The sequence below is a fragment of the Gopherus evgoodei genome, chromosome 6 (assembly GCF_007399415.2).
Source record: "Gopherus evgoodei ecotype Sinaloan lineage chromosome 6, rGopEvg1_v1.p, whole genome shotgun sequence".
NCBI lineage: Eukaryota > Metazoa > Chordata > Testudines > Testudinidae > Gopherus > Gopherus evgoodei.
In genome coordinates this window covers 118,586,129-118,606,925 of record NC_044327.1, presented here as the reverse complement: position 1 = coordinate 118,606,925, position 20,797 = coordinate 118,586,129, and the positions used below count along the sequence as shown (strand labels likewise).

The 20,797-nt window shown below is 42.6% G+C and overlaps 1 protein-coding gene across 1 annotated transcript in view; it reads left to right on the top strand.

Annotated features, from left to right (window-relative positions):
- Positions 1-2,385, top strand: part of DCC (DCC netrin 1 receptor) — a 939,470-nt gene extending 937,085 nt beyond the window's left edge. The window contains 1 exon segment of the mRNA XM_030567485.1: positions 1,459-2,385. Coding sequence (XP_030423345.1) covers positions 1,459-1,548 — 90 coding nt within the window. The 3' untranslated portion in view covers positions 1,549-2,385.
- The last annotated feature ends 18,412 nt before the right edge of the window (positions 2,386-20,797 follow it).

Here is a 20,797-nt window from a genome sequence, read left to right as displayed (position 1 = left end):
CTAGTTGCAGGATTGATGACCTGGTGCTTTTGTCCACAGATCTCAAAGCTATTTCCAAAGCAGATAAGATAAATGTCCTCCCCTAACTAAAGAGGTTACTTTTCAAAGTGGCATTTACTCCCCTTGCTGTGTTTTTTTTTCTTTCCTGATTCTGGCAATCACCTGGACCTTCACTCAACAAGCGTAACATGATTCCATGATTTACAGTCTAACCTGACAACTGAAACCACTAGTGCTTTGAATGAAGTGTAGCACTGAGCCAGCGCACTGGCGGGTAAAATCCGTTACTGAACAATGTGGTCGCAGAGCAGTCCTGTGGCTTACTGCAGCCTCTTTCTTTGAACTTCTTCCAAGTTCTGCCGGCTCTACCACATAGAGGAGATAAGGGACATGGGAGTCTTGTATTGGGGGAGAGGAATGAAAATGACGTCTTTGGTAAAATTACTGACATAAAGAGTAATTTAGCACAGAACATTTGATAACATGAAATGCTATTTCGGTTCTAAATATCTTAGAACAGCAGCACAATTTATTTCCCAAGAGGGACACTTTTCAAACTCAGCAAGTGTGTGAACACTTACAGGAAATAATGGCACAGGAGTTAATAGGCTCTTCAGGTAGTCAGAGTTTTGGGGGTGAAGGGGTGAATTGAGGGCATTTTTTAAGTTTATTTCTGCAAAGCATGATTATGCTATTGGATTCTTAACTCTGTCCAGATCTTTAGGCTGCAGATTTCCCACAGTGCTTTCAAAATCATCTACTTTGAAAAGTCCACATAAATAACTAGTGTTTGAGTTCTCTCTCCGAGAATCCAAAGCAGAGAATCATTCATTTTACTCTTGTCTCCATAACTTTTGAGGTCAGTGGTTCCCAATGACAGGTACATTTGCCAGTTGTTTAAGGTTTCATGACAGATACTCAGTTGGCTGTCCTCTGTACCCATCCCCTTTCCCCCCTACACACACTTCTGTCACAGACCCTAATACTGAACACCTCCTGCAAGGCGCTGAGTGTCCTCAAATCCCATTAACAGCAATGGTAAGAGTTAAGACTCACTGGCTATAATGGGAGTTGGGAGCAGCCTCTGTAGTACATCCCAATGCGCTATGGCTGCATTCCCATTCAGTCAGTCAGTCTCATGCCATTCTGGAATCATCCAAGATTTGGAGTATTGCAAGCAACATTGCTGGTGGGAAGGCATATACTGGAACTCTAGGACTCATCACAGAGTTTGGTCCTTGAATTCACCAACTAGATATATAGGAGAGGAGGTTGCTGACTGCAGTGGAAGGGGAGCAAGTAGGTGACTGGGTCTCAGTTGGGTGAAGTGATGAATCTGAGAACAACTGTTTTAATGTGTTGTTTCAAGAGGCTCTACCCCTGCTTGTCATTTCTGTGTCCTTTAAAACAGACTTTTGGTTATAGCTCACATTGACTATTGATTTGGGTTTTTTGCAGGTATATGAACAGGATGATCTGAGTGAACAAATGGCCAGTTTGGAGGGGCTAATGAAGCAACTTAATGCTATTACTGGCTCGGCCTTCTAACAGCTGTTGATGAATAGATAAATTGTATTATCCAGGAACATTGCAGCATACAAGTACTTCATATACACCACACGTACGCAACCCCATAAAACCACTCTTTCTTCAGTACCATTCATTCAACGTAAGGAAGATTCTTGATGAGTCCTAAAAAATAAATAACTAAAAATCCGCTACATTACTGTAGATCAAGCATCTAAAGCAATTAAAGTGTGGCCCTTGCAAATAAGTGAAACAATGACAGCAGAGCTCGAGGTGTTGCCACTTGATTGCTCATTTTGATCTGCTTGCCTTTGTAATACTTGAGATGTCATGACTATCTCACATTTTACTTAATAGAGGTGTGTAGTTCTTGATGAAAATCTAGTTTTACATCATTCAAATGTATTTTTAAACATATACCATGCCATAATTTGTCAGTGTGGAAGTTCACTCTTCATGTATTTTTGTTTTTTATATACTTTTTTTATGTGAAAGCACCCGTAACAAATAATCATGACATAGCACCAAAGGATTGGAAGTGTTACCAACAGCACAAAACAAGACAAATAACTCCCATTTCTTTTGTAATTTCAATCACTCATCTTGCCCAAGCAGTGTGCATTAGCAAGTTGCTGTAAAGTCCACCCATTTTTGCAAGGTTTTGGAAATCCTCCCATAGGTAACATTTTATATCTGGCTACAGAGAATGGGAACATAAAAAAATCTGCATTGGTGGCATGCTGCCAGCTGCCGTATACTTACAAAAAGAGGATATGATATGCAATCTTCTCTGACACACAGTGATGATGTGCTTAAGCTTGGACTAGAACACTACTAAATATGGAAAAAGAACAGGAGTACTTGTGGCACCTTCAAATAAATGTGTTAATCTCTAAGGTGCCACAAGTACTCCTTGTTCTTTTTTGCGGACACAGACTAACATGGCTGCTACTCTGAAACCTTCTAAATATGGGTGGTCTTTGTGCCATGCTGCACTGTGATGATATCTGAAAGCTCCTCCAGAGCCACCTTTCGCAGCAGCAAGAGGAAAATGGGTGAAGTTCCTCCCACCCTTTCTCTACTGCTCCAGCTCTTGTTTGAGACTGCTCAGTTCCATGAACTCTGTGATTCAGTCACCAATGACTTCTCCTTAACTCAGTGGAGGCTGCGGAAATTGGAAAGCAACCCTAGGTCAGGCACAGTGGAAGATAAGACGTATCGGTTAGCAGTGATGGACATAGCACAGTTTTTACAGACAAACAACAAATTCAAGAAAATGAACTAAGAAGTTGGTGCATGATTGGGAAAAAATTACAGGTGCTTGATTGCAGTAGGATATTCCTTTTTCAGTCATAGTTAAAAAACAACCAACCAACCACAATTTAGCATCAGGACACTGCTGTGAACTTAGAGAAACCCTTTCAGTGTTCTCCCCCCTTATCTAGTAGTCTAGCTTCATATTACAGTGTTTGATAACTGTAACTGTTTGAATTGACTAAATTTTGTGAGCATATTTTTTATTGCTGAATTTTCAGCTGCATTCAGAGTTAATCCCTGTTTATGCAGCTGAATCACCAAAAGGGAACTGATTTGCATATTTATCAGTTAAGTGGCTGCAAAACCCAATAAGAGAATTTCAGATGAATTACTCCATTCAGTTCTGCCTTTGATTTCAAGCTTGAGTAGGTCATAATTTTAAAAGAGCACAGAAGGGCTGGGATCTTTACAACTAGTAGTCCCTTTTATTAGGTGGGTAATTATATGTGAACCCCTGAATAAAATATTTTGAGTAAAATGGCACTGTAACAGAGGTAATAATTCAGATTATTTTCTACAGCCATTTTCTACATGTATTGGGGAAGAAATCAGATGCAAAGGATGGAATTCAGATGCATCATTAGGGAACTCTAGTGTGTTTGTGAAAATGTTTCTTACCAAAATGTATTTTATTCAATTGACTAAGATTTTAGTCAGATATTTCCTAAGAGTTAAGGAAGTCATATCTGTGTGAGAGGTTGAGTTTTTATGTTCTGTCAGATCTGTAACTAAGAACTTCCACTGAAAACAAAGCAAGCAAATTTGTCATGATGACAACCAAATTCATAGTCTTGGTATTTGATCCCATGATGTCCCAGCCTACTGTCTTGTTTCTGCAAAGCAGGTTTAAACACACCTTTCTGAAAAAGAGCCTCTTCCCTGCTAGCAGAGATTGTCAGTTATTTTGAAATAGGTCCACAGGGCAAAATTCTGCACTGTCTTATCCTGGAGTAAATCTGAGTTACTCTGGAAAACAAGATCTGACTCATAGGACTTTAATGAGCAATTTTTAATCATAGAACATTAACGCAAAACTGAATATATCCATGGTACAAAATTATCTAAAATATGTGATAGGTAAACCTCAAAAGTTTTGACAACTGGATTTTGTTTGGATAAGCAACCAAATATTTAAATGCTTATTTGAACGTTGGTTATTGTGATGTCTGTCCTGTGGCTTTGATTATCATAGCCATTTTGTGAATGCAACTCTCATTGATTTAAATGTTAGACCCTTGAATGTCTGCAAAATTGGTCTGGATTTCTCTTGAGGGCAGCCTTTCTTGTGAATTCTAAAGCATTTCCATCTCTAAACTCAGCCAGAAACTGGAAATGAAAAGAGAAATGCAAAATTTCAGAACCTGCAGAAGATCCAGAACAAGTTTGGTTTTTTATATCTGTGAGTCGTCCGGAAGAGGAGATTCTTAAATTTTACATAGTAATTCAGTCATCCCTAGTTTGCAGGCATATGCAGCCATAGCTGTGTCCTAATATAGGTGTCAGTCCTTCAAACACTTGTGTTTAACTTTACAGAAGTGAGTTGTGTCATCTAAGTCAATACAGCTTTGCAGGACTGGGGACAAAATCTAAGCTAAAATAAATTCCTGTGCTCTCTATTCTATAAATAAACTATGGGAAAGAGGGCCAGCTCTGCTGTTTTTGCTGCCCCAAACAGCACTCCTAATTGCCACCTAGGACGGCAGGAGCAATCAGTGTGCCGTCAGGGCAGCTTGTGCATTTCCACGGCGGCAGCAATTTGGCGGCGGCGCAGCTCCTGTCTTGAGGCTGAAGATAGAAGCTGGCGCCGAATTGCTGCCACCGCGGAAATGCTCATGCTGCCCTAACGACTGCCCCCGTCGTCTGGGGTGGCAATTCGGCATGCTGCTTTGGGGCAAAAACACACAGATTGCCACCCCTTGCAGATTGCCCCTCCAAGCACATGCTTGGAATGCTGGTGCCTGAAGCCAGCCCTGATGGGAAAGAACAGCTCATTCTATTAGCTAATACCAAGACATGCTAACACCTTTCGTTCTAGTTAGTAAGATGCTTCTGCTGCAAGTTGAGTTTAAAATTTCATATAAAAAAGTAACCGAGTTTTTAGATTAATTGTTAATTTCTCTATATTCCAAATTCTCTAGACAAGTACTAAGCTATGAACATTGGTAGGTTACCTCTATTTGTTTCTCTTGCAAATCCAGTTTATATAGTGTATCGGTTTAGCGCACAAGTCTGAGTCCTTTAAGGTTTCACTTGATAGGTAAAAAAGAAGCTGTAGCCCTGTGACTTACATCAAGCTAAATAAAAATAAACTTGGGTGTACAGGAAAAATGAAGGATCTCTGGACAAATAATGCTCTTCAGAAACTTGATCTGAGGAAGTCCAGAGACTGAGAAGGAATTGTTAAATAAATAGCTACTTAACTTTATATTTCAGTTTAGTTGTCCAATAACAAAGATACTGACCTTTTAAATAAACATCCAGACATGGGAGACTCACATGAGTGTAACAGCACAAAACCTTTAAAGGCATATTTTGATAGTGCTGCGTTTGCAGTGAATTCAGATGTAAAATTTATTTCAGTTTTGTCTGATTCCTAAGCTTCCAGAATATTTAAATTGAAAAATTATTGATGTTCAATCATTCTCTACCCTAAACACCCTTGTAAATGTAAAGAAAGATAAATTAACTTGTAACAAATTTGTAAAGTTGTCATGGGGAAGTAGCTAGCTAATCACACCTGGGAATAGTTTCCTGGGCGACCATCACAGGTAGCAGTTGGAGTTTGCAGTCAAGAATTCTGCAGCTGTATATCTTGTATCATATTCATTTTTCTGAGCAAGACCTCACAGTTCTGCCAGGAACTTCATTGTCTGTGCATACAATTCCCAGGTTAGTCTCATAACTTTGTATTGTTCAACAAATAAATTCTGATAAACACCCCATTAATATTCAAATATACCACAAACATAAATAGCACCACTCTGACTTAAATGGACGAAATATGATGGCCAAGTTACTTGTACAATTCAAAGTTTTCCCTAAGAATGTTTTTAACACGAAGAGCAGAATCATAATTTACTAATCTCACATCCTTATTGTAAGAGTGGTTTTGTGAGCTGTTATGTTGATAAAAGGCCTGGTCCTGCTCACTACTGAAGTGAATGGGAGTTTTGCCATTGGGTCTGGTGGGAGCTGTTGAGTTTTATATTGCGTTATAAAAATGTCCTCTCTTAAATGCCATATTATTCTCAAGTCTGAATTTCCACAGTGTTACTCCAGTTATACACTAAGGCAGCCCCACTGCAATCAACACAATTGAATCAACAAAAACTAGAGTAGCACAGTTGAGAACCAAGGCAGTTGTGATACCTTAGAACAGTGGTCCCCAACCTTTTTCATCTGGCGAACGCTGGACAACGAGCCACCAAGGACCATGGCCGGCGGACGAGCATCTGCTGAAATGCCACTGAGAAGTGGCAACATCAGGCGTCGCCGCCAAAATGCTGCCAACAAGCAGCATCATCCAGAGGCGTCGCCGCCAAAATCAGTGGCATTTCAACAGCAACGCCTCGGGATGACGCTGCTTCTTGGTGGCATTTTGGTGGATGCTTGTCCATCGGACAGTATGCGGGCGCGCATAGATGCCCCAGTGGGCACCATGGCACCCACGAGCACTGCGTTGGGGACCACTGCCTTAGAAAATCATGTCTGATACTGCATCAAGACTCAACCTCATGATGAAATGATTATTTCCACTAGAACATTCTGATCCTGTTTCCAGCAGCACCGTATCACTTGTATTTGACAGCCAAATCTGTTCACTGAATCCTTTAATAGGCATGCCAAGTCTTTATTTTTTTTAAATGGCTAGGCCCCAATCTTGCAAACGTAGGGTTACCAATTTTGGTTGGCTGTATTCCTGGAGGTTTCATCACATGACATAATCTTTAATTAAAGATAAATCTTCGATTCCTGGAGATTCCAGGACAATCCTGGAGAGTTGGCAATCCTATGCAAGCACTTATGCACATGTGTAACTTTACTGGTGAGCCTACTCATGGTAATAAAGTTAAGCACATGCATATGTGTTTTCAGGGTCAGGGTGTTAAATGTTATTGAATCTCTACATAGACATGTAAAAATATGGAAAATAAAAATATTTCAGGTCACAAACATATGATTATTAGCGAAGCCACAAACAACTGAATGTGATCCGAGATTATTTTTCTTATCTGTTTGACTTGTCTCTGTATTGGCCAGCAAGTGTCCTGTCTGATTGCAAATTGAATTTGCTCAGTCTTCTTTTTTGATCTCAGCAGACAGCATTTTAAGCATCTTCATTCTGAAATTTTTTGATTAGAGAAAAACAATAACAATACAGTACATATGTCATAAAGTGGCACAGGCCGGAGTTTTTCACTGTATGCTGTACATGTATTTTGAAGTGCAAGAAAGCAGTGTTGGTAGAAGAAGGGAAAACTGCTGTTTTTATTATTGTAAAATATACCTGGCAATTCCTATATTTGTGAATTGTCACCATGTGTAGGATGGGAGGGTTCGGGGGAAGGGGTGTACTTTTTATAAGTAATAATTTATTATTTAGAGTGTTTTCTTTTGGATAATTTATGATAAAAGGGAGATCTGGTTGGAAACCTAGAGTTGGCTGTTAAAGCTGCCGTGTCCCATGTCTCATCAGTGTGTTGTGTTTTAAAACTATATTATTCAGACCTAACTATAAGAATATTCAAGAGTAACTGGCAAAGCTGTCTTGCTAAATATTCACTAGTATCTGCCACTGAGGTCATGCAAAAGATGTTGACTGTGAAACACTGACATAAGCTGTTAATTGTTACAACACTGAGGAAAACAGTGCTAACTCTTCATTTAAAGGGCTTTGCAAGGTAATTCAAACAAATTGTTAGCCTACTAGTGATACCTTAATCTGGTCGAAATGGGTTACACTACAGTTTTAACTAGCCTTAGTTTAAAAAAAAAAATCTTGTTGTTTCAAAAGGCCTAAAAATGGCATTTTGAGCCTATAAACAGTTTCTTTAAATTGTCAAATTCTAGCATTGTTAACCAAATTAGACTAGTGACTGCAATATTTAAGTGTAAATCTTGTTCTATGCGAAAGGAAACTTGCTTACGATTTAAAAATAAATGACTGTTTCTACACACAATCTTGTATACTAACTACATGAAGAAAAAAGGGGTTTTGTAATGCACTGTAGAACAGTCTCATATTCATTTTTATAGCAATGTTATTCCAATGGTGCGTTTTTTTGTTTAATAAATAAAGTTTTGATACAAAAGTCTTCCTGTGTGATGTGGTGTACTAAGTCCAGGCATTTTTTTATTTGCACTGAGTGACCCTAAGTGAAAACAGAAACATTCACTAGCTTTGTGCATGAGGATTTTCATTTGTCACAACACAGCAAAGGTAAAAAGTCTGTAAGCTTTATCCAGCTGAATTCACAGAGAGCAACAAAAATTAATTAGGAGGCTAGAGACTGATTTATGAAGAGAGATTAAAGAGTTTGAGTGAGGATGACTGTACATCTAGGATGACTCTTAGATGCACTGGCAAGCAGTTACTCACCCAAGAAGTCCTTTGAGCTCCTCCTTTGAGTGATTGTTCACCAGTATAAGTAAAGTTTGCCCAATCTAAATCAGAATAGATAGTGTAACTTCATGAGGAGAAAGGGTGGGTGGGAAAGGGTAAATAACAGGCAAGAACTGGTTGAAAATTATGAGCACTAAGGCCCTGATCATAGAAAACACATGGGTACATTCTCTAACCACACGGAGAATCTTATTGACCTCAACCTAACTACTCATGCTTAAAATTAAGCTTGTGCATAAGGGTTTGCAGGATTGAGACCTAAAGAAAGAGAGGAACTTTTAAGGTAGAACTTGGAAAAATGGGATGGAGTAGAAATAAGAATAAATGTAACTAGGGGAAAAGGGGGAAAGTAGGTATAACTAGGAATAATAGAATATAATTAAGAAAAGTGAAGATTTATGCTGAATATAAGGGAACACTACTTGACTGTGAGCAAGTTCAATTGAGTGGGGTGAGAATTCACCCTGGGAAGCGGTAGAAATCCTGTTGCTTGGAACAATTAGGGCCCACTCTTACTTAGATTAGTAATCTCAATTAAGTGTTTTTATGATTGGGGGCCTTAGAATGGACAATGCACTATTAAAAAGCCATAGGGAATATTACTGTATTGGCAGAGAAAATGATCTAGGGGGCTGATTTTCAAAGTGCTGAGCACCCAAAGTAGAAATCAGTGGAAGCTGTGGGTTTCAGCACCTCTGAATCAGTCCCTAACACGTACCATTGATAATATTTGTCTATACCTAATATTGTGACAGGGCTTGTGACATGAGAAGAGTCATTATCCACTGAGTACAGGGACTATTGTTACAGCCTGATTAGTGCTAATTGGCTACACCAATGGGTTCACAAATTTAAAAGAACATGAGAATTAATGAGTGTATCTGCCTCATTCCTATTACAAGTCACAATGAGCTGGTTGTAAACTTAAGCATGGGCCATAACTGATGTCAAAAAGGCATCCAGGTTGGTATTATCTAAACATGTCATAGGAAACTGAAAAGACATGAAATATCTCAAAACACCCTACCATTTAGATCTGAACACCTCAGAAGGTGGTCTTCTGCACAGATTCTCCAACGCTTAGAGTTCGGAGCTTAGTCCTTTCCCTCTAATACATTCATAGGTAGCATTTAGTTCTCAACTTTGCCTTTACTAGATACTTTCCTGGCATGTTTTGATCCTTTAAGCGACAAAAGAAGATATAACTTGTAAAGAAGTCTCTTTGCTGTAGGCTCCCTCCTTTCAATCTGGAAAGTATCGTAGAAATGTCTGTCTAGGAGGGCCCTCGAGAAGTCATCAAGTCCTCTCTGCTGTGGCAAGACCAAGTAAACCTAGACCATCCTGACAGGTGTTTGTCCAACTTGTTTTTTTAAACACTTCCAGCGATGGGGACTCCATGCCCTCCCTTGGAAGCCTATTCCAGAGCTAAATGCCCTTATAGTTAGGTTACAAAATAGGAAAAACTTTCTGACTCATTATTTGTTGTCCTACCTTCAGTGGACATAGAGACTAGTTGTTTACCATCCTCTTTACAATAGATTGGAAGACTATCAGGTTCCCCACCAACACCTCAGTCTTCTCAAGACTAATCATGCCCAGTTTTTTTCAACCTTTACTTATAGGTCAAGTTTTCTAAACTTTTTATCATTTTGTTGCTCTCCTCTGGACTCTTTCCAATTTGTCCACAACCTTCCTAAATTGTGGTGCCCAAAATTGGCCACACTACTTCAGCTGGGGTCTCAATTGTGCCAAGTACAGCTGGACAGTTACCTTCTGTGTCTTACACACAACATGCCTGTTAATACACCCAGAATTATATTAGCCTTTTCTGCAGCTGCAGTTTATTGACAACTCATATTCAGTTTGTGGTCCGTTATAATCTCCAGATCCTTTTGAGTAGTGCTACCATCTAAACAGTTAGTGCCCATTTTGTAACTGTGCATTTGATTTTTCCATCCTAAGTGTACTACTTTGCACTTGTCTTTACTGAATTTCATCTTGTTGAATTCAAACCAATTATCCAATTTGTCAAGGGCATTTTGAATTTTAAACCTAGCCTCTTGCAAACCACTCCCAGCTTGGTGTCATCTGCAAATTTTATAAGCATACTCACTACTCCATTAGCCAAGTCATTAATGAAAATATTGAATCATACTAGACCCAGGCCTAACCACCCTGCAGGATCCCACTAGCTATGCCCATTTAACAGGGGAGTCCGAGTGTGACTAGTGATAACTAGTCTTTGAATACAGTCTTTCAACCAGTTGTGCACCCACTTTATAGTATTTTCAGCTAGACTACATTTCACTAGTATATAAACTAAATTATTATTTAATTGGCACCACAGAGACTTGACGGGCTAAGTCTCATGACTGTAATATTGATGTAGAGGGGCATTGGCAGTGCATGACTCCTCCATTTGGGGAGGCTGCGCACACCTGGTTTGTGGCTCCACCACAAGGCCCGCCTCTGCTCAGTTTCCTCCTCCCAAAAGCCTTGCCCATGCTCCACACCTGGTGCCACTCAGCCCTCCTCCCGGGGGGCTGCTCACGCCTCTTTGCTGCCATCTCCCAGGGCTCCCTGCCCACCTGATGGCTGGCCATTCACTGCTCTTGCGCACCTCTTCATGTGAGGTCTGCATGCTGGTAGACCAGAGGTGGGAAGAGACAGAATTCTGGGGAAAAAGGAAGAGCAGACATCTGTTGAGAAAGTAATACAGCAAAACATAAAATCGCCAATAAGATCTTGGAATGTATCAAGGATAACTTTTTGTTCCAGAAAGTGGAGGAAGTAACCAGAGGGGCAGCCATTTTAGGCTTGCTATCCTTAGCTCCTGTTATGTTTTTCCCTTTTCCTTTTTCCTGAGGCATTGGCACAGCTTCAGTCTTGTTTAAAAGTGGTATTTTATTCCTAAATGTGTTTCTTCTGTTTCACTAAGTTTGTCTTCACTAGGTAATTTGGGGAAGTGTTTTAATGGAACAAAACATTTGCTTTTTTTCCCCCCCTCCCTGAAGTATTTATTTCTGAGGCCATGTGATCCAGTGTAACACATCAAAAAAATATTTTTTTGTATTCTAAAAATCTTGGTTAAGAGAATTAATGTCTGCTATAAGGGCCAGATATTTGGAAGCTTTTACTCAAATCCCTGCTCTAAAAAATAATACTTAAGCATTTATATGAAACAGCACAGCCTCTCTCTATGGCATGATCCTGCTCAATGAATAGCAATTTTCTACTGTGACCTATCAAGAAATAGTCCAGCCCAGGCAATTTAATAAATCATCCCTGAAAAAATCCCTCAAGCTTCTTGCTTTCCAACATTTCCTCTAGTCCAACAGTTCCTGCAGATTCTATAATCTTGAGCATCAACCACTTTTTTCCATTTCCACTGTGGTGGTGGTAGTGTTTTGATGCATTTCTCATGTTCATTTAATCCTAATAAAGCTAAAGTCAGCATTTCTTAGAACCTTTGGTATTTTAGTATGTCCCCTTCCAATTAAAATCCATTTAAAAAAAAAAAGCATCTCAGAGTCTCTATGATTCGCTTCACTGACATTTAATGGGAAATCACTAGGGACAACATTATCCCCCTGGGTTCATGTATCCTGTTAAAGGTTTATGGTGGGGGTTGTTATCCCACACCAGCCTCTGAAAAAGTTAAGGCGTATGGATGAGCCAATTAACTGCCTAGACTGCAACTGGAGGAGGAGTCAAGGAGCAAAGAGGACTAATTAAAGGAGGAAGCTTATCTGAATAGGAACAACTGGGATTTATATAAAGCCAGGTAAAAGCCAGAAAGGGGTGGTAGGGAGGAGTTCTGTTGTCATTCTCTTTGAAGCTAGGTTGCTTGGTCCAAAGGGACAGGCCTATTTGGGCCGTGTGGAGATAAAGCCTGAGAGAAGCGCTGTAGGAAGTAGTCCAGGGGAAAGGCAACAATGTGGGACAGTGCAGATCTCAGTTGCTGGTTGTAGGATCTCTGAGCAGAAGAGAGTGGGCCTGGGTTCCTGACAAGCCACAAGGGAAGTGGCACCATTGAAAGGCAGTGAGTTGGAAGGCTGCCTGAGTTGGTTGGTACAGAAAGACTTTAATACCCAACCCCCTAAGCCATCTCCAGGAAGGGGCAAACTACAGTGAACTGGCTGGAGGGTCAAGCACAAAATGGAGAAATTGAGTCCTGACAAAGTGATGGCATTAGCAACTGCAAGGGGATGGCATATGTGGAAAGAGTTAATCTCCAGCACAGTGAGGAGGAGGAGGTGCCTAGTGGTGAGTGAACCCCATAACTAGGTTGTCTTGGTCATTTTGCTCATTTTCCATGGCCCTTCTTACTCTTGCTCTCTCTCTCTCTCACATGTCAATTATTGCAGAAGAATTTCTAAGGTGCTTCAGGTACCAAGCAGTGCCAAATTACAATATCAAATTGGTAGGAGACTTTAAAGTTTCAAAGTTAATATAGAGAAACAAACAACCAGGGAATTTGCAGAAGGAAGAACTTAATGTCCTTGGATTTAAAACAGAACAAAAACAAACTCATACACCTCAGCGGAGAGGAGACAGCAAGAGGCACACACAGCATCCAGTCATGTAACTTTCATGAGCTAGCTAGTGTGTGACTTGCATACCAAGAAGTTATAGTGCTCACCCTGAGTGACAAGTCAATTCTGGTTGTCAGTTTTTGGGGGGTTCTTAGATACTGCAGTGATGGGCCCTGTACTAGAGATAGTAACTTGAAAAGCTAAGTAGCTCAACTCAAAGATTAATATCACCTATGCTAGCACCCCAACCAATCAGCCAAGTTGGGGGAGTATTTGCACCCTCCCCTTATCCCTGCACTAGAATTTCACTAATGACAAGGTAGGCACCTGTCATTACAGTGGAAGAAAAGGGGGCAGCATGGAGATGCTTCCTGGACACATTTTCTGCTAGAGCAACAGGCTCCACATCCCCAAGTAGCAGAGATGCTGTCATAAACAGATAGTTAAAGGTTAATGCCTCTTTTACCTGTAAAGGGTTAAGAACTTCACCTAGCCTAGCTGACACCTGACCAGAGGAACCAGTGGGGGGACAGGATGTTTCAAAAGGAAGGAAGGAAGGAAGTTCCCTTTGTCTTGGTCAGTTTCAGTCAGAGTACAAAAGGATCAAGAAACCAACCTCTTATCAGAGTAGTAAGTTTTAGAAAAGAATAAATAGGTTTATGTTTATTTTCTTTTGTAGCTTGTCTTTGTGCAATTAGGGGAATAATCAAATTTGGATATTCTTGTGTGTACTAAGGTTTTTGCCCAGGGTAACATCCTATGTTTTAAATCTGTTGTCTGTGAGATCAGCTTGTATGCTATCTCCCAGAGGTTTTTTTCTTTTATCTTTCTTTTCTTTAATCAAAAGCCTTCTTTTTAAGAATCTGATTGATTTTTTCCCCTGTTTTTTTAGATCCAAGGGGACTGGATCTGGACTCACCAGGGATTGGTGGGGGGGGGGGAAGGAGGGGAAAGGAGTAATTCTTCCTTGTTTTAAGATCCAAGGGGTTTGGATCAGTGTTCACCAGGGAATTGGTGGAGAAGTCTTTCAAGGCTACCCAGGGAGGGGAAGATTTTGGGGAGGAAGACAGAGTTTTCCAGATGACTCAAACATTTGGATGGTGGCAGCAAAACCAGATCTAAGCTGGTAATTAAGCTTAGGAGGTTCACATGCAGGTCCTCATATCTGTACTCTAAAGCCCAGAGTGGGGGTGAAACCTATGACAGAGGCAAACCTGAGATTTAACAGTAGCAGACCCATTCTCATGACTCTGCTACATGCCTGAGACTCTTAAGACTCCAAGAGGCTGGCTTAGCCAATTAAGGATTTACCTATGTGAGTAAGAACTTTGGAACTGACCACCTACACAAAGCCCAACATCCACAGCCTCTGAGGCACGAAAGACTGCAGCTCATTTGTGAAAAATGAGGGCTTATATACCTTGTGCTTGATCCTGAGTTCCTTGCCCATTCCCAATCTCTCACCGAAGCCAATGACTGCCCCAGGAATGCAAGTGTGGACACATGGTACTGGAGTCAGTGCAGCGGTTGCAGGTGATAGTTTAGACTTTCCTTCTGGAAGCATCGATTGGTGTTAAAGATGATTGGGCTGCAGCCATAGAGGTTTATAGCCCCTCGTGTCTTGCAAGAGATTTTTCTACAGGAACTATTCAGAATTTATCCTGCTGGGTAGGAAATCACCTAGAGGACAAGTCAAACAGGATCCAGGAATGTAGGTGATCTGTTAAATGAACTCCATTCCAGTCATCAAAATTGCAAGATGACTAGCCCTTTACTTAACTGATAAACTAAAGAGTTGTTGTGGTGCAGTGTAGCAAACGTGCTGACTCTGCCCACGCTGAGCTGGATGGAAAGGATCTAGCCAGAGGAAGGTACTGTAATACTTAGTTCAACAGCCAGCCGGTAGGGTAATCCATAATCCCTAGAGTACACTGTATATTGCTAGCATTCTGCAGTTTTGATAGCAAAAATTCAGCCTCTCCCCAAAGGAATGTGAACAGAATCAAAATGGGATATCTTACAAAGGCATCAAACGAGTGTGTTAATATGGGGGGCATCTTGGGCCCACCTAACCCTAACCCATTTAAATTGTTTTGTTTTGTACAGTGACAGGATCCTGTTTAACCCTTCGACTCTCTGGGCCTATTCCACCAAAACTAACACAACAGCAAACACCTCCCTGTATGCGACTTGGCTTTTAATCTAAACGAAATCATTCCAGTGAAAGCATGGGATTGCTCTTTCTGTGTGTTTGGGAAGCAGGAGAGAAGGAGGGAGGAATATAACCATCAGCAAACTGGAAAGCAGCTCATACATGCACCAGCTTGAGGGGGGAAAAATGATCAGAAAGGGTGGGAAATGCCAAGATATTATTCATCTGAAGACTCACCTCATAAGCTCTTGAGTCACAGCAAATGAGACTGCCAACACGAGAGGAAACTGGCCTGCTATAACTCTAGGAACTATTCTGGTCATTCTCACTGGTCGCCTCTGAGGCAAGGGAAAGGGGAATTGTCTTTTTCATATACTCTCCCATGTCACATCTGCTCTTTAAAATGTTGGTTGGTGAGTGGGCTCAGACACTTTAGGCCTGGCCACACTGAAAGCATGAACTGTGTAACCTGCCGAAGGGACAGGTGTTTTAATATGCTTCTGCTTGTTTGCTGTTGGGAAAAAGGAAGGAAGCTAGTGCGTACAGGACAAAGTAGTACCAGCATGATATGAGACAGTGCCCTCTGAGCTGTCTTACTACACTACATAGAACCTCCTCAAAATATTCCCTTTTGGGTGTAGTAAGCCAGCCAAGAGACTAAAGGACCACACAAAGCAAAAGGGAATATTTTGCGGGCTCTATTATATAGGAGGTGAGACTAGATGATCACAGCTGTCCCTTCTGACCTAGCTAACTAAATCCATTTCTAGGTCAATGAGGTGGCAGGGGTATAAGTCTTCACAGACAGGCTGGTCCAGTGCTTAAGATGCCAGCCTGGGACTTGGGAGACCTTGTTCATTTCCCTGCTCAGTCACAGACTTCCTATGTGATCATAGGCAAACCACTTAGGGCTTGTCTTGGACTGTAGTGACTGGTGCAAACTGTTTCTGAAAAGACAAGCCCTAAATCTCTCTGTGCCTCAGTTCGCCAAGTGCAAGATGGGGATAATAGCGCTTCCTTACCCCACAGAAATATTGTGAGGATAAATGCATTGTGAGGTGCTCAGATTCTCTGCTGATGGGGGACACGTAAGTACCTAAGATACACCAATAAATACTACAGATATTCTATGCAGTCCACACATCCGATGAAGTGGGTTTTAGCCCACGAAAGCTTATGCTTAAATAAATTTGTTAGTCTCTAACGTGCCACAGGTACTCCTGTTCTTTTTACAGTGGCAATGCCATTGAAATCAATTGGGTTATGCTGGTGTAAATGTGGTACAGGGGTGGGGAAAGTCAGGCCCCATCTTTTCTGTAGACAGGGAAGTTCCTGGATTAGAATATTATCAGCAAAAGAAACGTGCCTGGCACTTATCTAGCAACAGGAGACCATTATCCTGTGACTATGTTCCTGTCCATTGATACTGGGCCTGAGTCTCCTCTCACACTGTTAAAACTTGATTTCAATGAATTACTCCTGATTTGCCCTGGTGTATGAAAGAGGTGAATCATTAGCTCTAAACGATGATCCAGGTGCAAACCTGAGGATATGTTCTAAACCACTGCTTTTATTTTTGTGCTAGAGTCCTTGAAAAAAAATCTATTTGGGGTTGTCAGTCGGGATTAATGGAAGCCTTTTCTGTTATATCACATTTAAGGGAAGAGAAATATGAGTGTAGGGTAAACCAAGCCATGATGAATTGTATGTGTGAGGTTTTACTCTGAATTTAAAATAGTGGCACACTAATAAACTGATCATGGTGCAGTATTTTATTGGCCAAGTGGGAATATTTTTATTTCCGGCACAAAAAGAAGTTGTCCTCCCTTGGGCCTAATAAATTAAATCCCTTTGAGATTTTCATATACCAAAATAACAGTACGGGAAATAAATCAATAGAGTTTAATAAGAAAATGTTGCTATATGGTTTGGGGGGTGTTGGTTTGTTTGTTTTTTAAAGTCAAACTTGACACTGTTACATCAATGTGCTTTCACGTAAAACCTTTATCTTTAGTATTTGGGAGGAGGAGGAGGAGGAGGTTATTTATATGCATAGAGTTCATTTGCTGAACATGTATTTGTGCTGCATCCTTTGAAGTCACTGATGCATGTTGAGTCACTGCAGTACTTGGTGCAAGCACAGGCTTCCTGTCCTGTCCGTGTTTGCCTTATGCATCCTTATAATTCCAATAGTGCTGGCTGGCTCAGGAATTCCTCCAGGGCACACTCAGGGCTTGTCTACATCAGAAAGTTGCAGCGCTGGTGAGGGAGTTACAGCGCTGCAACTTTGAAGGTGTACACATCTGCAGGGCACCACCAGCGCTGCAACTCCCTGTTTGCAGCGCTGGCCGTACTCCCGTTTTGTCTCGGGTGTAGAGGATCCAGCGCTGGTGATCCAGCGCTGGTAATCCAATGTAGACAGTTACCAGCGCTTTTCTTGACCTCCGTGGAAGGAGGAAGCCTCTGGTAATCAAGCTGGTTTCCTTTCCCGGTTTGCTCTCTCGGTCCCGGAGCCACCCAGCAAACCGCAGGGAAGGAGACCTGCTTGCTCGGGGTTCCGGGACCGAGAGAGCAAACCGGGAACGCCGCGGTTTGCTCTCTCGGTCCCGGAGCCAGCCAGCAAACCGCAGGGAAGGAGACCTGCTTGCTCGGGGTTCCGGGACCGAGAGAGCAAACCGGGAAAGGAAACCAGCTTCGCCGCGGTTTGCTCTCTCGGTCCCGGAACCCCGAGCAAGCAGGTCTCCTTCCCTGCGGTTTGCTGGCTGGCTCCGGGACCGAGAGAGCAAACCGCGGCGTTCCCGGTTTGCTCTCTCGGTCCCGGAACCCCGAGCAAGCAGGTCTCCTTCCCTGCGGTTTGCTGGCTGGCTCCGGGACCGAGAGAGCAAACCGCGGCGTTCCCGGTTTGCTCTCTCGGTCCCGGAACCCCGAGCAAGCAGGTCTCCTTCCCTGCGGTTTGCTGGCTGGCTCCGGGACCGAGAGAGCAAACCGCGGCGTTCCCGGTTTGCTCTCTCGGTCCCGGAACCCCGAGCAAGCAGGTCTCCTTCCCTGCGGTTTGCTGGCTGGCTCCGGGACCGAGAGAGCAAACCGCGGCGTTCCCGGTTTGCTCTCTCGGTCCCGGAACCCCGAGCAAGCAGGTCTCCTTCCCTGCGGTTTGCTGGCTGGCTCCGGGACCGAGAGAGCAAACCGCGGGGAAGCTGGTTTCCTTTCCCGGTTTGCTCTCTCGTCCCGGAACCCCCCTTGAAGCCGCCCAACAGCGCTGCAGTGTGGCCACATCTAACACCACTTGCAGCGCTGGTTGCTGTAAGTGTGGCCACTCTGCAGCGCTGGCCCTATACAGCTGTACTAATACAGCTGTAACAACCAGCGCTGCAAAATTTTAGATGTAGACATGGCCTCATAAGTGTTTTCCTTTAAGACCCATTTCTCTTTTTCCCCTCCCTCCCCCTGCCCTTTCCCCTATTCCCAAGAGAAAACTAACCTTTACTTTGTGCACTGAGAGCTAAGCAATTAATCATGCATCGGTGCTTTAAACTCCCAGAGCTAAGGGCATCCCAAGGAAATGAACCTCAAGTGAGCCCCTGCGTGCATCTAGTCATCCACAAGGACAAACAGGGAACACAGAGCTGCTCTACTGCATTTGTCACATAGTTTGAAGGAACCACAGTGCCTCACAACATGTTCAGTGTAAGAATAGGGCATTGCACAAAAATAAAGTGAACACTTTTTGGGAAGATCATCAGCGCTGGGGCCACATCCTGCACTGTGTCTAGCACAATGGGTTTGTGGGACTCACCAACATACAACTATTAAATCATAATATCATTGCTGGGCATGATAGTCTGCCAATTATATGGATAACAATGGGAAATAACATATGAACCCATGGGTGTTTTTTGTATGTTGCATATTTGATCTGTGAGCCACCCTGTCTAGCACTGACAGAAAATGAATGGCTGCATGCTGGATAGTTGTGTATTTCTGTCCATGGAGGAGTAATGTGTTGCCCTTCTCGCCATGATACTAAGTATTTTAGAAGGAGGGAGCAGATGAGCTTATACTAGTAGTATCTGCAGGGAGGTGGTGGGAGGTTCTGTGGTTATGACTCCTGTGTTGCCTTCTCCAGATCACACCTCAACTCATCATATGATGACATCCAGAGTTAATCTGTACCACAGGACTACCAGTGCCTTGTGGAGGCTAAGGAAGGTCCTACTTCTCTCAGACTCATTTTTGGGAAGGCAGTGGTACTGCCTGCGTCTTTGAGCCAGGACAAATCTTCCTTCCTTCTCCTCCACATATGCACCCTCACAGGGTTGGGCATTGGGCTAAATCAGTGGCTGGTGAAGCCCTCACCCAGAAGTGCAAAACCCAAGAGGAATACTTTCTCAGGCCCTGTGCCCTATCTGACACATACACAGTTCCCTGCCACTTTTCTGATACTCTCAGCCTCCACCCACATCAGTGGATGTCTTGAATCCGTTTGTACTGGGATTCTCCAAGGTGGGATGATCCAGGAAACCAATGAGCAAATGACTGGTGCTTGAGTGGCTTAACATGCACCTTCAGGTTTAGTTGTGCCTTTGGCACCACTAAGTCAGAAGCACCTGACCGGGCACATAGGGCTCTCTGAGTACCTGGGTGAATGTTGCAGGAGCACACACCATGTTTGGCACAGCCTCTTGGAGCACTCAGCACTCGGAGCTCTCGGGAGACTTGGGTACACCAACAGACTGTTTCTACAAAAAGGCTACATATGCTGAGCCCCAGTTTAAAAGTGCACAGTGGACCACTTGGGCATAGGCAAACTTGGAAAATTCCAATCTCAAGTTACAAAGTGCACTAGCAAAGGGGTCATGGTAGTGATAGCCTGAGGAAGTGACACTGATCTTCTCATTGCTTGTTTTTTTCCATGTCTGGAGCGTTCCTTGGTAACATACAGTCAAAAAGTCATCGATAATCATTTGCCTTTACAAGAGTTGGGTTGAGGCTACTTGGCACATGCCAGTTTAACAGATGTAGTGATGTCCTAAGCTCAGTGATTCAAGTCTGTCAGTGCAAGTTACCTGCGGCACAAAGAAAGAGATGAAGGTTATTAAAATTGGTAGACTATTTTATTCATCTCAGCAGCCAGGGCAGAGTGATTGAGTCTCCATTTGAAACAGTTTCTGATACAGAAACAAAGCTTGGGAGGTCAAAAGCTTTTTAAAGGTGCCCTACAAAAGAAAAAGGGAATGGTGCCCTCTTTGGCTGGCTGTGTAAAAAGAATGCCCCCGGTGCTAGCTCTGTACAGTCGTATAGAAGGGAGAATTCCTGCCCCAAACAGCTTACAGTCTAAGTCAGTGGTGGGTAACCTGCAGCCCCAGTTCACTGTTCCTGGCCAATGGGCACTGCAGGAAGCGGCTTGGGCCATAGAGACGTGCTGGCTGCCACTTTCTGCAGCGCTGATTGGCCAGGAATGGAGAACCGTGGCCACTGGGAGCTGTGGGCAGCTGGACCTGTGGACAGTCAATGTAAACAAACTGTCCGGCAGCCCGCCAGGTTGCCCATCACTGGTCTAACGAGACAAGAAAAGGGAAACGTTGTTGTTCCTGTTTTATGATGAGCCACTAGTTTAAAATCACAGAGAGAATGTGTGGCAGGGAC